Here is a 13,492-nt window from a genome sequence, read left to right on the forward strand (position 1 = left end):
TTTTTAATTCAAAATATAAAAATTTTGGTGGAATATTTCAAAAATGTAAAATGAAATTTATAAGGCAACATAAAGTTACACATATAGTTTGATATTCTTATTCTAAATCGTTCAAATTCAATAAACAAACTCTGGTAATAATATTCAAATATTTTTATATAGTATTTTAAAGGTTATGTATTAAAAATATGTTTGACTAAATCTAAGATATGGTGGAGTAATTTTCTTTTTCCTTTTTTCCTTTCTCTCAGTTTTGCCTAACAGAGTCGTTCTTAAAGCGAAGGATCCAATCGTGAGTCATCATGGGCGACTGGAACTTGCTGGGGAAGCTCCTGGAGAGCGCACAAGAACACTCCACCGTGGTGGGCAAAGTCTGGCTGACGGTCCTGTTCATCTTCCGCATCCTGGTCCTGGGAACCGCTGCCGAGAAAGTCTGGGGCGACGAGCAGTCGGGGTTCACCTGCGACACCAAGCAACCCGGTTGCGAGAACGTCTGCTACGACAAGACTTTCCCCATCTCTCACATCCGCTTCTGGGTGATGCAGATCATCTTCGTGTCCACGCCCACCCTCATCTACCTGGGCCACATCCTGCACCTAGTGCGCATGGAGGACAAGAGGAAGGAGAAGGAGCTAACCCTCAATACGGAAAAACTAGAGAAGTCAAAGAAAGCCCCCGTCAAAGACAAACAGGGTCACGTGCGTTTGAAAGGCGCCCTCCTGAGAACTTACGTCTTCAACATTATCTTCAAAACCTTGTTTGAAGTGGCCTTCATCGTGGCCCAGTACTTCCTGTACGGGTTTGAGCTGAAGCCCATGTACACATGCGACCGATGGCCTTGTCCTAACGTGGTCAACTGCTACATTTCCCGTCCAACCGAAAAGACCATCTTTATCCTCTTCATGCTGGCGGTGGCTAGCATCTCACTGCTCCTCAACCTGGTGGAGATGTACCATCTAGGCTTCACAAAGTGCCACCAGGGTCTTCGCTACCGACGCACGCAGGCGGCTGCCGCTGAAGCCTCCAAGGAACTCAACGACGTTGCCGTCCCATACGTTCCGAGCTACAACTACTTCTCCGGACGCCCCACCGTGCCCGAACCGTTCCCGGTGGAGCCCAAGTACAGCATGGGCGAGCCCAACTCCGCCTACAGCCCGTACAACAGCAAAGCCGTTCATAAGCAGAACAGAGACAATATGGCCGCCGAAAGAAAAGGAAAAGTGGAAGGCGAAGACGTGAAGGAAAGGAAAACGTCTATCGCGGGCTTCGAGTCACCGGTGGAGCACGCTCGCCGGAACAGTCAGTCGAGCAAGCACAGCAACACCAAGGGCAGACTGGACGACCTCAAGATCTAGTCGACCGCAAGGGACACTTGACACGGTTGCCCGGCACGATTACCTATCCAAGACTGTCATGACTTGAAAGTCCAGTGATGCCTAGTTTACCAGATTGTTCCCAGAAACAGACAGTCGGGTAACTAAGGGCAGAAAGGACGACCTTAAGATCCAACCAAAGGACACTTGATACGATCACCCTGAACACTTAACAATCCTAGATTGTCATGACTTGAAAGTCCATTGATGCCTGGTTTGCCAGATTGTTCTCAGAAACAGTCAGTTGGGTAACTAAGGGCAGAAAGGACAACCTTAAGATCCAACTGAAGGACACTTGATACGGTCACCCAGAACACTTACAATCCAAGACTGTCATGACTTGAAAGTCCACTGATTCCTGGTTCACCAGATTGTTCTCAGAAACATTCAGTCGGGTAACTAAGGACGACCTTAAGATCCAACCGAAGGACACTTGATACGATCACCCAGAACACTTACAATCCAAGACTGTCATGACTTGAAAGTCCACTGATACCTGGTTCACCAGATTGTTCGCAGAAACATTCAGTCGGGTAACTAAGGGTAGAAAGGACGACCTTGAGATCCAACCGAAGGACACTTGATACAATCACCCAGAACACTTAACAATCCAAGACTGTCATGACTTGAAAGTCCAGCAATACCTCGTTAACCATCTTGTTCCATTTTAGGAGATTTTCAATACTTGTGGAGAGCAAGGCACTTTAATTCACTGTCAATTCTTATGTCAGTCTCTTAGGACCAGGAGGACTACGTAGGTAGATTGAAGAATGCTGGAGATTATTTTACTATCTTAAAATACCCTTCACGAATCCCGAAAGAATTGGATATTGATATTAAACTAAAGGCCGTCCCATTTATGGCCATGGTTCCGGGAGGGTTGTACTTAAAAGTTGTCTTGCTCACAAAACTTTGAACAGAACCTACCCTTACTTTAAAGACCATTTAGCATTTGCTTAGTAGCTAGGCTAACTTTCATTCGTGCGTTTCAACTTTTGAATTGAAGTAGCAAAACACCAAATATATCTATTAAATGTCAGGAAAACCAAAAGATCTTTCTTTGGTTCTCCTGAAAAAAAGTCTAATGGGATCAAACTATACATTTATATAATTCATCCCCCGTTTATACTTGAAAGTTATGTGTACGTGTTTTTTCCATCCTCCCTCTGGAATGTCAAAACCAACAACAAAATACTGATATTCAGCCACTTTTCCTGCAGAAAATGTTTCTTTGCTACGTTGAGGTACAAACAAACTTTGTGACAAACAAGCAAAAACAACAAGAAGCTACCTAAAACCTCTATTATCACACATTGTTTTCTACTTGAGATCTGAGTCTGTTGTTTAATGCTTTGGTTCAGTGAGATAATTGATTTTAAAAAGGTAAAATTAGAGCATCAACAACACTTAGCATCGCTTAGCATCACAGTGATTAAAAAACATTACCTTTTTTCTTTTAAAATTGCCCTCAGGAAGGAGATAATGGTCCTCTTCTCTGACGCTTACCTGCAGTGAAACCATCTCTAGATGTAATTCGAAATTGTTTATTTCAGGTAGCGACGATGATTTATCACTTTCAAAATCTACAAAGATACTTCTCAGCTTCAGAAAACCCAGAACGGGATTATGTAATGTTAAAAACTGGTGAAAATTGGATTTGTTGCAGTCACTTTCATGCGGCCAAAATTTAACAAGTCTTACGTGACCTCTGTCGTCTTATTCAATGTGGGTTTAACAAGCTTTTCTCTTTTCAGTAGTGACCTCATTTTATTTTAGAGTTCTATTTTAGGGTTTCTTTTCTTGTTGCATCATTTGAGAAAAAAAACAAATATTTTTTCTAAACAGTCTGGTTGCAAATCACTAGCTGCTCGCTCAGGACCCCTTCAGTTGCTCTCTCAATCCCCTACTTTGCAGAAAACTACCTGCTCTCTCAGGAGCCCTTCAGCTGCTCTCTCAAGCCCCTACTTTGCAAACAACTACCAGCTCTATCAGGACCCCTCCAGTTGCTCTCTCAACCCCCTACTTTGCAAACAACTACCTGCTCTATCAGGGCCCTCCAGTTACTCTCTTAATCCCCTACTTTGCAAACAACTACCTGCTCTATCAGGGCCCTCCAGTTACTCTCTTAATCCCCTACTTTGCAGACAACTACCTGCTCTCTCAGGACCCCTCCAGTTGCTCTCTCAATCCCCTACTTTTGAAGACAACTACCTGCTCTATCATGACCCCTCCAGTTGCTCTCTCAATCCCCTACTTTTGAAGACAACTACCTGCTCTATCAGGACCCCTCCAGTTGCTCTCTCAATCACCTACTTTTGAAGACAACTACCTGCCCTATCAGGACCCCTCCAGTTGCTCTCTCAATCCCCTACTTTTGAAGACAACTACCTTCTCTATCAGGACCCCTCCAGTTGCTCTCTCAATCCCCTACTTTTGAAGACAACTACCCGCTCTCTCAGGCCCCTCCAGTTACTCTCTCAACCACCTACTTTGCAGACAACTACCTGCTCTCTCAGGACCCCTCAAGTTGCTCTCTCAAGCCCCTACTTTGTAGACAACTACCTTCTCTCTCAGGAGCCCTTCAGCTGCTCTCTCAAGCCCATACTTTGCAAACGACTACCCGCTCTTAAGGCCCCTCAAGTTACTCTCTCAATCCCCTACTTTGCAGAAAACTACCTGCTCTCTCAGGACCCCTCCAGTTGTTCTCTCAATCCCCTACTTTTGAAGAGCACTACCTGCTCTATCAGGATCCCTTCAGTTGCTCTCTCAATCCCCTACTTTTGAAGACAACTACCTGCTCTATCAGGACCCCTTCGGTTGCTCTCTCAATCCCCTACTTTTGAAGACAACTACCTGCTCTATCAGGACCCCTTCAGTTGCTCTCTCAATCCCCTACTTTTGAAGACAACTACCTGCTCTATCAGGACCCCTTTGGTTGCTCTCTCAATCCCCTACTTTGCAGACAACTACCTGCTCTATCAGGACCCCTCCAGTTGCTCTCTCAATCCCCTACTTTTGAAGACCACTACCTGCTCTATCAGGACCCCTTCAGTTGCTCTCTCAATCCCCTACTTTTGAAGACAACTACCTGCTCTATCAGGACCCCTTCGGTTGCTCTGTCAATCCCCTATTTTGCAGACAACTACCTGCTCTCTCAGGACCCCTCCAGTTGCTCTCTCAATCCCCTACTTTTGAAGACAACTACCTGCTCTATCAGGACCCCTTCAGTCGCTCTCTCAATCCCCTACTTTTGAAGACAACTACCTGCTCTATCAGGACCCCTCCAGTTGCTCTCTCAATCCCCTACTTTTGAAGACAACTACCTGCTCTATCAGGACCCCTCAAGCTGCTCTCTCAGGCCCCGGTACAGGCGCTCCGTAATTTTCGTTGTTTCCGTACTGGAAGTACACAGAGGGCCTTGAAAGTGCAGGTAACCTTTGCAAAGTGGGGGCTTGAGAGTGAAGCCGTAGGGGCCTAAGATTACAGCTGTGCAACCAGACCCCTATCAATATTTTTTTTCTTAATTTATCCAGAAAATTCCCCTATTTTTATGAAGATGTTTTTTCCTTTCTCAATCGCTTGGCATTTGATTTATTGAAAAATGTTTTACACACTAATCAACTAACATTTAGACTTTGAAGTTTGTTTCCTCCTTAATATGTTTTTGTTCTGAAAAAAGTAATATATTGATATTTTTCCAAAAACTTTTTCCTCATTCACCGTTAAAAATGCTAATTTAGAAGATTAATTTCTGCTCCTTACAATAACTGGTTGGGTCACACAGAAGTTTTGGTTTATTTCTTTCATGTACATGAGCTACTGTTGTGTTTAGCTTTAGCATTGCTAGCTTCAGTCCTTCATGTGTTTTTTCAGACCTTTTGGGGAGGATTTTTTTTCAACTTAAATATTTTAACTTTTAAATATTTTATCTGTTTGTTTGTTTTATCCCTTAATGTGAAAGTAATTCAATTCCCTTTATTGAGTATTGCATGTGAGAGTTGAAGCACAAAAATGATCGAAATGAATGTCATGTTTTTAAATCTTATCTACACAATGTAAAGTGTGTCCTTCTCTGAAAACTGTTACACAACGATCACAATTTTGACAGTCGAACCCGCATGCCGACTGAAGGAGGTCATGAAAATGTAACTGTGAATTATGATTAAAGTCATGGAAACAAACAGATCTTATTGAGTTTTATTTGATAACAATAATCTACTTTAATACATGATCACTTGATCCCTCTGTTTTTTGTCTTTCCCTCTCTCTACAAAGTCCTGATACGTCCTATTACGAGGTGAAAAATATCAGATAAGGAGGTTTCCAAGAGAAGAGAGGTGGAGAAGGAAGAGGAAAAGACAAGTTTCCCATCAAGGGAATCTAATCTAAAACCTACTATAGAGAATTAGGGCCGATCGAAGATTTTATTTCATTTTATGACGAGATTAAAGCAGTTTAAAATAAATGAAGCACACGATTAAAGTGGTACAAAACACGTTATTATTAGATAAAAGTGGTACGAAAATCATTTATTATAAGATCAAAGTCTTCCAAAATCATATATTATGAGATTAAAGTTTAGACAGGAAAATCTGTAGGGAAAAAGAAGAAAAAGGGACAAATTATACCCATATTATATCGTAATAAATGCATTTGTACGACTTTAATTCCATGGAAAAATATTTTCGTATAATTTAAATCTTGTAACAAATTCATTTGTAAGACTTTAATATTGTAATTAATGATTTCATGCAACTTTAATATCGTAATCAAAAGTAATCAAAGTTATTTGTATGGCTTTGATCTCATAATCAATACAATTTGTACGATCTTAATCTCACAATCGATATAATTTGTATATCAATAACAATAATATAAATAAGGAGACCTCCTGAGGGATCAATAAAGTTCTATCTATCTATAATCTCGTGATATATTATTTCCGACGACTTTGATCTCGTAATAAATAAATATTTACAACTTTAACCTCTAATAAAGGATTCTCGGGCGACTTTTATCTCGTGAAAAATGCATTTAAACGACTCTAGTCCCGTAATCAAAGCGCTATACAAATAAAAATTACTTACTTACTTACTTATTTGTATGGCTTTAATCTCGTAATAAATTATTTTTTGTACGACTTTGAGCTCGTAATAAATAATTTTCTTATGACTTTAATATTTCAAAAAAGGATTTTCATGTCACAATTATCTTTGAATAAATGTATTCAAACGACTTAAATATTTTAATGTAGATATTTTGTAAGACTTTAATCTTGTAATGAATGTATTTAATCAACTTCAATCTTGTGATATAGGTATTTCGTAAGACTTTAAACTTGTAATAAATGCATTTAAACAACTTCAATCTTTTGATATAGGTATTTTGCAAGACATTAATCTTGTAATAAATTCATTTAAACAATTTCAAATGTATTCAAATAACCTTAAACTCATAATCTCTGTATTTTATACGACTTTCATCTCGCAATAAATTGTTTTCGTACGACTTTAATCTTGTAACAAAATGAAAAAAAACACATTTTGGACTTACTTCATCGAACAGACCTCACTTTTATCACAAATAGAAAAATATTTTTAATTTCGCAACCAGTTTAATTCCCTCTGAGAGGACATTTTCATGTGAATGGAATGGGAGGAAAAAAATGTCTGTTAATAACCGTTCAAGCCCCCTCACAGTTGCATCATGGGTAAAAAAAATCACAAGTGACGCACTTGCCCTATTTCAGAGGAATTCTGTCCAGTGAGGCATGAGAAGTCGTGGAGAATGATTGTTAAAATGTTCTCTCAGCCTCAGAGTCTAAAGTGATATTTCACAAACACTGTGTTGTGCGATCGTGTGACAAATAAATTTCCCGAAAACCATGTTGTGGACGACGACTTCCAGTTAGGAGTGGACAGACGGGCAGAAGGACAGGTGACGGGAGGTGGTGGTGGTGGTGGTCTGGTGGGGGGTGTTTTGAACTCTGGGTTACAACCGTATGCAACCAAATCCCGGAGCAAGAATAGTCCGAGCGATGAGACAAGACCATCCGTCACCGAGTCAGAGCTGCCACCAGTAAATCACCGAGACCTGAGACACTTTTCACCGTAATTGATGATTTATGACGCATCGGAGTGTGTGACACCTATTTCTGAGTGTCCAAAATTAAAACGCACTTCCTGTGACACACTCGGGTGACCTATAGGGTTCTTCATCAACCTGGTGCTGCTTAAAAACTGCAATTCCCATAATGCAGTTCACATTTACCAACAAGGAAAAGCAGGATTTTATTTGCTTTTTTCTGAACCAACAATTAACAGATAACTTTCTTTATGAAGAATATATGCTGGCAGAGTAAGAAGAGAAGCTTTTTGGTTAAAGTTTCATCCAGAATTAAGGAGGTAAAATTTGAGCTAGCTCTCTGTTTGTCTGATGCTAGCTGTTGCTACTTAGCTGTCACTCGTTTTCTCTAACATTATTCAAGCTCTAAAAATGTCTCATGATGTACTTAAATTAATGCAGAATAGTTAAGTGAAGAGTTTTGAATTACATTGTGCTTTTTAAAACTTAAAACATGTTTTTGTTTTCATTTTAACCACAAAACAACAAACATTTCTAGCTTAGCTTGTGGCTAACAGAGCTAGCTACAGACATTCTGAGGTGATATTTAGCATGCTGTGACATTTATATATTAAGAGAAAATAAACTATAATCTAATATTATAAATATAAATTAAAACAAAGCCTACAATTTATAATACTTGTATATATAGATACACACATAAATATAGATTTTTCTTTTATATTTATATTTATTTTAATATTTATATTTTTCTTGACACATTAAACTTAACAAACAATCTTATCCCAATAACTAGTATCTCAAGGCTATATTTTATTTTAATTTTTAAATCAATAATCAGAATATCTGCTAAGATAATATGCCTTTTTGTATTTTTTATTTTATATATCTATATATATAGCATAACTTGTGGCTAACAAAGATGGCTACAGTGTCTCAGGTCAAATTTACGCTGAAACACATATATAAAATATAAATTTAAGTATAAATTGAATAAACCAAAGTAAAATCTGTAAATATTATTTAAAACAGAATTAAATTAGTTTCTTATACCAAATCAATATAATGTTGATGACATTTAAACATTGAATATAAGATAAAATGATGTGTTATGTCTCAAAAAAGTGAATCTGTGTTGCAGAAATAATAATATAAATGAATCAGAGAATATGCTTTAGGTCAGACCTGAGAAAAGAGCAGCACGGGGGCCACATGCGGCCCTTTGACGTTATTTATTTATCCTTCCAGTACGCCTAACTAGACAAGCGCATGATAGCGATCAGTTTTATTTTGAATTCATTTTAATTTTTAATTTCAAAATATAACAATACCATAACATGTTTGTTTTTTTAATTGAGTATTTATTTACCCTCAAAATAATGTTGATATAAATTAAAGACATATAGTTTAAACATGTTGCAGTTAATACAAAACTCTGCAGCGAGAATTCTGACTTGCTCTAGTAGAAGAACTCACATTTCTCCGATCCTTAAAACTCTTCACTGGCTGCCAGTTTCTTTCAGGATCAATTTTAAAATTCTGGTTCTTACTTTCAGATCTATTCATGGGGTTTTTGATTGTTAAAGGGCTTTGTGACCCTGGTCTAGAAAAGGCCGCTTTACAAATAACCATTACTTACTTACTAACATACTTTTATTTGACTTAAGTTAATTGTTTATTTACCTTTAATATAAAATGCCACGTTTCTTTCTAGTGGCTTAACTGCCCCTGACAACAGTCACAGTAAATAATGTGGCCCCTGGCAAAGTTGAATTGCCAACCTTAGGTGGTAAAATTGTTAAAAAAATCAATATTAATTGTGTTATAATTTGAGTGGTTAGAATAAATGTTTGTCAACATGGATTAAGCAGCGTCAAGAGTGTCTAACCGTGTCAACACTTTCCATGCACTAACTGTTAGTGACACTGAGCACGATAATAACAAGCTCAAACCTCGTTGATCTGGCAGCTCCTACTGCAAATAGCGCTCAGTGCCGTGATAACGACCGCGGTCGTCACGCTAATGCCAGTAATAAAAGAGTCGCACAAAACACAACGTTGTAATCACGGTTGTGTTTTTTTGTTTTTTTCCCCAGGAGGACGGCGAGTGCTTTGAATGTGCGGTTGAATCCACTGGAGGGAGGTCTGTGGATTAGTCAGCTGCCGGGAAGAGATCTGAAGCTCGAGCCACGACGTTTACGACACAATAGCGCAATCGGACTTCCTGACATCGGGAACAGGTGACTGATTCGTGTTACAACCGCACTCGTGTGATGGGATGCATAGCCAGACACAGCAGGTGTCCACTTCAAACAAGCATTTTCATTTAGAACCTTTTGTTTTTTTCATGCTCTATCTTTGTCATTTAGCAAAACATTTTCTCTATAAATATCTTTACTAATCACTAAGAAGTATTTAAAAAAATATATAATACAATTCAAATAATATTACATTTAAAATAATCCTGTAATCGTAACTCTCTTTGAGAAAAAGTATGTACTAGTGATAGGTTGGCGAAGCTTCATGAAGCAGTTTCATGTTGTTTAGAGGTCAGTAGGTGGCGCCATTAGTTTAAAAATGATGTTTCATTAGAACAGCTGTTCAAAACAAAGGAAAATAGTGCAGAGACTGCCATCTAGTGGACTGAAAATAATGACACTGCTTCATGAAGCTTCATCAGACCATCACTAGTATGTACAGTAAATATAAATAATTAATATATATGTATATGTATATATATGTATATATATGTATATATATATATGTATAAATATATATATATATATATAGTTATTTTTGTTCAGTTCTGATCTAGAATGTCAAAATATTGAATAGTAGAATTTAACATTTTCAATGTTTGAAAAATTGAATTCAATAGTTTGTATACTGACATTTTTTTCATGTATTTTTTTAGGATAAAAATGTTGAATATTAAAAAAAAAAAGGAATGAAAAAATATTTTTGAAATAATTGATTTCAATTATTTTTATATTGGAAGTTTTTTTTATTAAAAAGAAGAAAAATATCGATCTTTTACACACAGAGTTTAATATTCCAATGTCAACTCTTCAAAAATAAATTTTCTAAATTCAATATTTTTGAATTTGAAGCCTTTTAAATTCAATATTACATTTTGAAACTATTATACCAATCGTTTAATATTGTATCTGTGAGGCTAAAATTAAAACAAAATATTTTCAAAAGATTGGGAATTGAAAAAACATATCTATCCCTCTATATATAAATCCATTCATTTAAAAAATTATAATTTTATTTAATACAGACCACATGACCCTTGACAAAGTCGTAGCTAAAATATGTCCATACATCGACTTTAAAAGCTGCTGGAGTTTACTGTATCCTCTCGTCCTCAGTCATCGCCGGGATTTCATTGTTCCTTTAGCTGCTGACGATAATAATGTTTCATAATTCATAATAATTATTAAAAGTACATAACATTTTGAAATGTAACATTCAATCATTCAATATTGTGACGACACTGATACACTTATGTACATAAAAATAATTATTTATTTTAAGTCAAGTCAAATTCTTAGAGGTTAAAGAATATACAGTGAAAACATCTAGAGAATAATCATTCTTTATTCTGGTCCATGTCAGACAAGCTAAAAAAAAAAAAAAAAGGTCAGGTAGACAGAAAAAGATGCAGCACAATTGCACACATGTCGATTCATCAAGCAGCTGCAGAAACATTAGAACTCTGCTGACTGTGATGGCCGACAGCCAGAGCTCTGCAGCCCACTCTCCTTCATCTCCTCTTTCACGTCCACACCTCCGGGCTCATTATGTCTTTCTTAGTGCCTCTTTAGAGAACGGATGATAAACACATTTCCCCTCGTTTAACATAAAATATCCTCCTCCTGCATTTACACATGCGTTTCATTAACCAAACGACACACACGCGAATACTCGACAGACGTCCATGTTGGGTTTTTTTTGCATGTTAAAACGCAGCATGTGAAGACGGTGAAAATAGTTCCTGACGCCCACAGATCATCCCTCGCTTCTGCCTCAGTGTAAACAATAACCACGGCTAGTTTGCTTACAAATGCATATTTTCATTTCATACAAATAAGGATTTTTTTGGACGATTCTAAAGGCTTTTAAGCAAATTTAAAAAAAAAAAAGAAATTTACAAAAACAAATTGCACTTCTTCCCATATACAAGCAGATACAGTTTAAAACTTTGGCCAAGACTGAAATCAGTTACGAAAGATCCTTTAAGATTTTAACATGAATGTTCTTCACCTTCTAGTTCATCTAGGAATACTTAAAAGAAAATCAGGTTATGGATACAATCTATACATAAATATATATTATATATAGAAAAAAGATATTATTTTAATATATTCGTCTTTATTTTTTTTAAAATTATATTTATTATTCCATATTGAATATATTCTTCTATTAGGTAGTTCTGGGTAAATTAAACTTAAAGATACATGAAAACAAAGAGGCAAAATGGTCGTTTGAAAATCAGTATTTTCTGATTGTATAGATTTCTGTATTTAAATGATAAATCATGAACACAAAAAATTAATTCTAAAATCTCGTCTTTATAACCAAATGTCTAGAGGCACAAAAAAAATAAAATTAGATATGACTATTGAAAAAAAAGATAATAATCATGCTATGGATATAACTTTATAGAAAAACAAATCTAAACGTATATAAAACATATACACAGAAAAAATTATTTAGATATATTTTTTACTCTTAAATACTATTATACATTTTATTTAGTATTTAATATTTAAATATATCCTTCAATTTGAATTTTTAGGACACATTAAGCCTAAAAATGCATGAAAATAAAAAAGGCATGATCGGTTTAGAATCTTATATTAATGACTACTAGCCGTCGGCTATACTTTCTTTTTTTTTCCATTGATATTCAGTATTTTTGTTATGGTTTTTAGCTTTTTCTAACTGGAAAAACACAGTTTTAAATGATAAATCATGGACTTAAAATATCATATTTTCCTATTACGTCAGCAGATATTTAAACAATGTGCAACAAACATCAAGAGGCACAAATCAAAACATAAAAAAAAACATTGTGATGATCTGATGAAGCTTCATGAAGCAGTGTCATTATTGTCAGAGTCCACTAGATGGCGCCACCTACTGACCTCTAAACAACACGACACTGTTTCATGAAGCTTCACCAGCACATCACTAGTTTGCGGCGGCGAAAGCGTTACTCCGGTGACTTTGCTACACATGCTCCCGTCCCTGGTTTCCTCTCCAAAATATCCCTTTTAACTCCGAACACACAATTTGAACCCTGAGATTTTAATGCACGACAAGCTCGACCTACGACCTACGCACGACTACAACTGGCGTCCGAAGGGAAGATGCGGCGACATCGACCACCGTGACACCTTTTCTTTTTTTTGCTCTGGTAATAGTAGCGACGACCTTAATGCTCAGGAAAAAAAATCATGCTGGCCTTATTAGATGTGTTTTTCGTGATGTGACCAAAACACACTTACGTGTATAAATACTTGAAAATAAATCGGTTCTATCTACATGAGTATATTCCCTTTTGACCCCTAAAACTCATGAAATGTGCTGATCAGCACCACAACATTGAAGCTGGTGGTCGAGGATCAAGTGGTGATCGACATCTAGTACAATTTTACACACTTTTTTTAAGCTTACAACAAGGTCGGGGGGCGGGGCAGGGGGGGCGACATTTTTGCAGTGATGTCACAGAAGGGCGGGGGTGCATATCAGCGTACAGCAACAAAGATGCAGAAACACCTTTTGAGTCTTGATCAAACGTAACACATTTTCACATTAGTTAACCCACATTGTTTCGTATAGTACTTTAAATTTACAACATTGTTTTAATATAATAAAGTTAGCTATAGGGGTGTTAGAAAGAATCAATACACAAATATACCACAATATAGTTCTTCCACGATACTGTATAGATGTTTTGTATTTATTGTTTTGGGCTTTCCTATCCAAGTTTTATTTTAATCCTTGTATCGTTTACATTTCAATTTT

The 13,492-nt window shown here is 36.9% G+C and overlaps 1 protein-coding gene across 1 annotated transcript; it reads left to right on the forward strand.

Annotated features, from left to right (window-relative positions):
* The first annotated feature begins 256 nt into the window (after positions 1-256).
* LOC148066032 (gap junction alpha-3 protein-like) lies at positions 257-1,355 on the forward strand. Its single transcript, XM_087808296.1, has one exon. It carries the CDS (start codon positions 303-305, stop codon positions 1,353-1,355), a length of 1,053 nt encoding a protein of 350 aa, XP_087664422.1. The 5' UTR covers positions 257-302.
* Positions 1,356-13,492: the final 12,137 nt, after the last annotated feature.

This window comes from Callionymus lyra, chromosome 14 (genome assembly GCF_982586985.1).
Source record: "Callionymus lyra chromosome 14, fCalLyr1.hap1.1, whole genome shotgun sequence".
NCBI lineage: Eukaryota > Metazoa > Chordata > Actinopteri > Syngnathiformes > Callionymidae > Callionymus > Callionymus lyra.

Excerpts from the sequence above, each read along its gene's own strand:
- LOC148066032 (XM_087808296.1), top strand. The coding sequence starts at position 303 with ATGGGCGACTGGAACTTGCTGGGGAAGCTCCTGGAGAGCGCACAAGAA.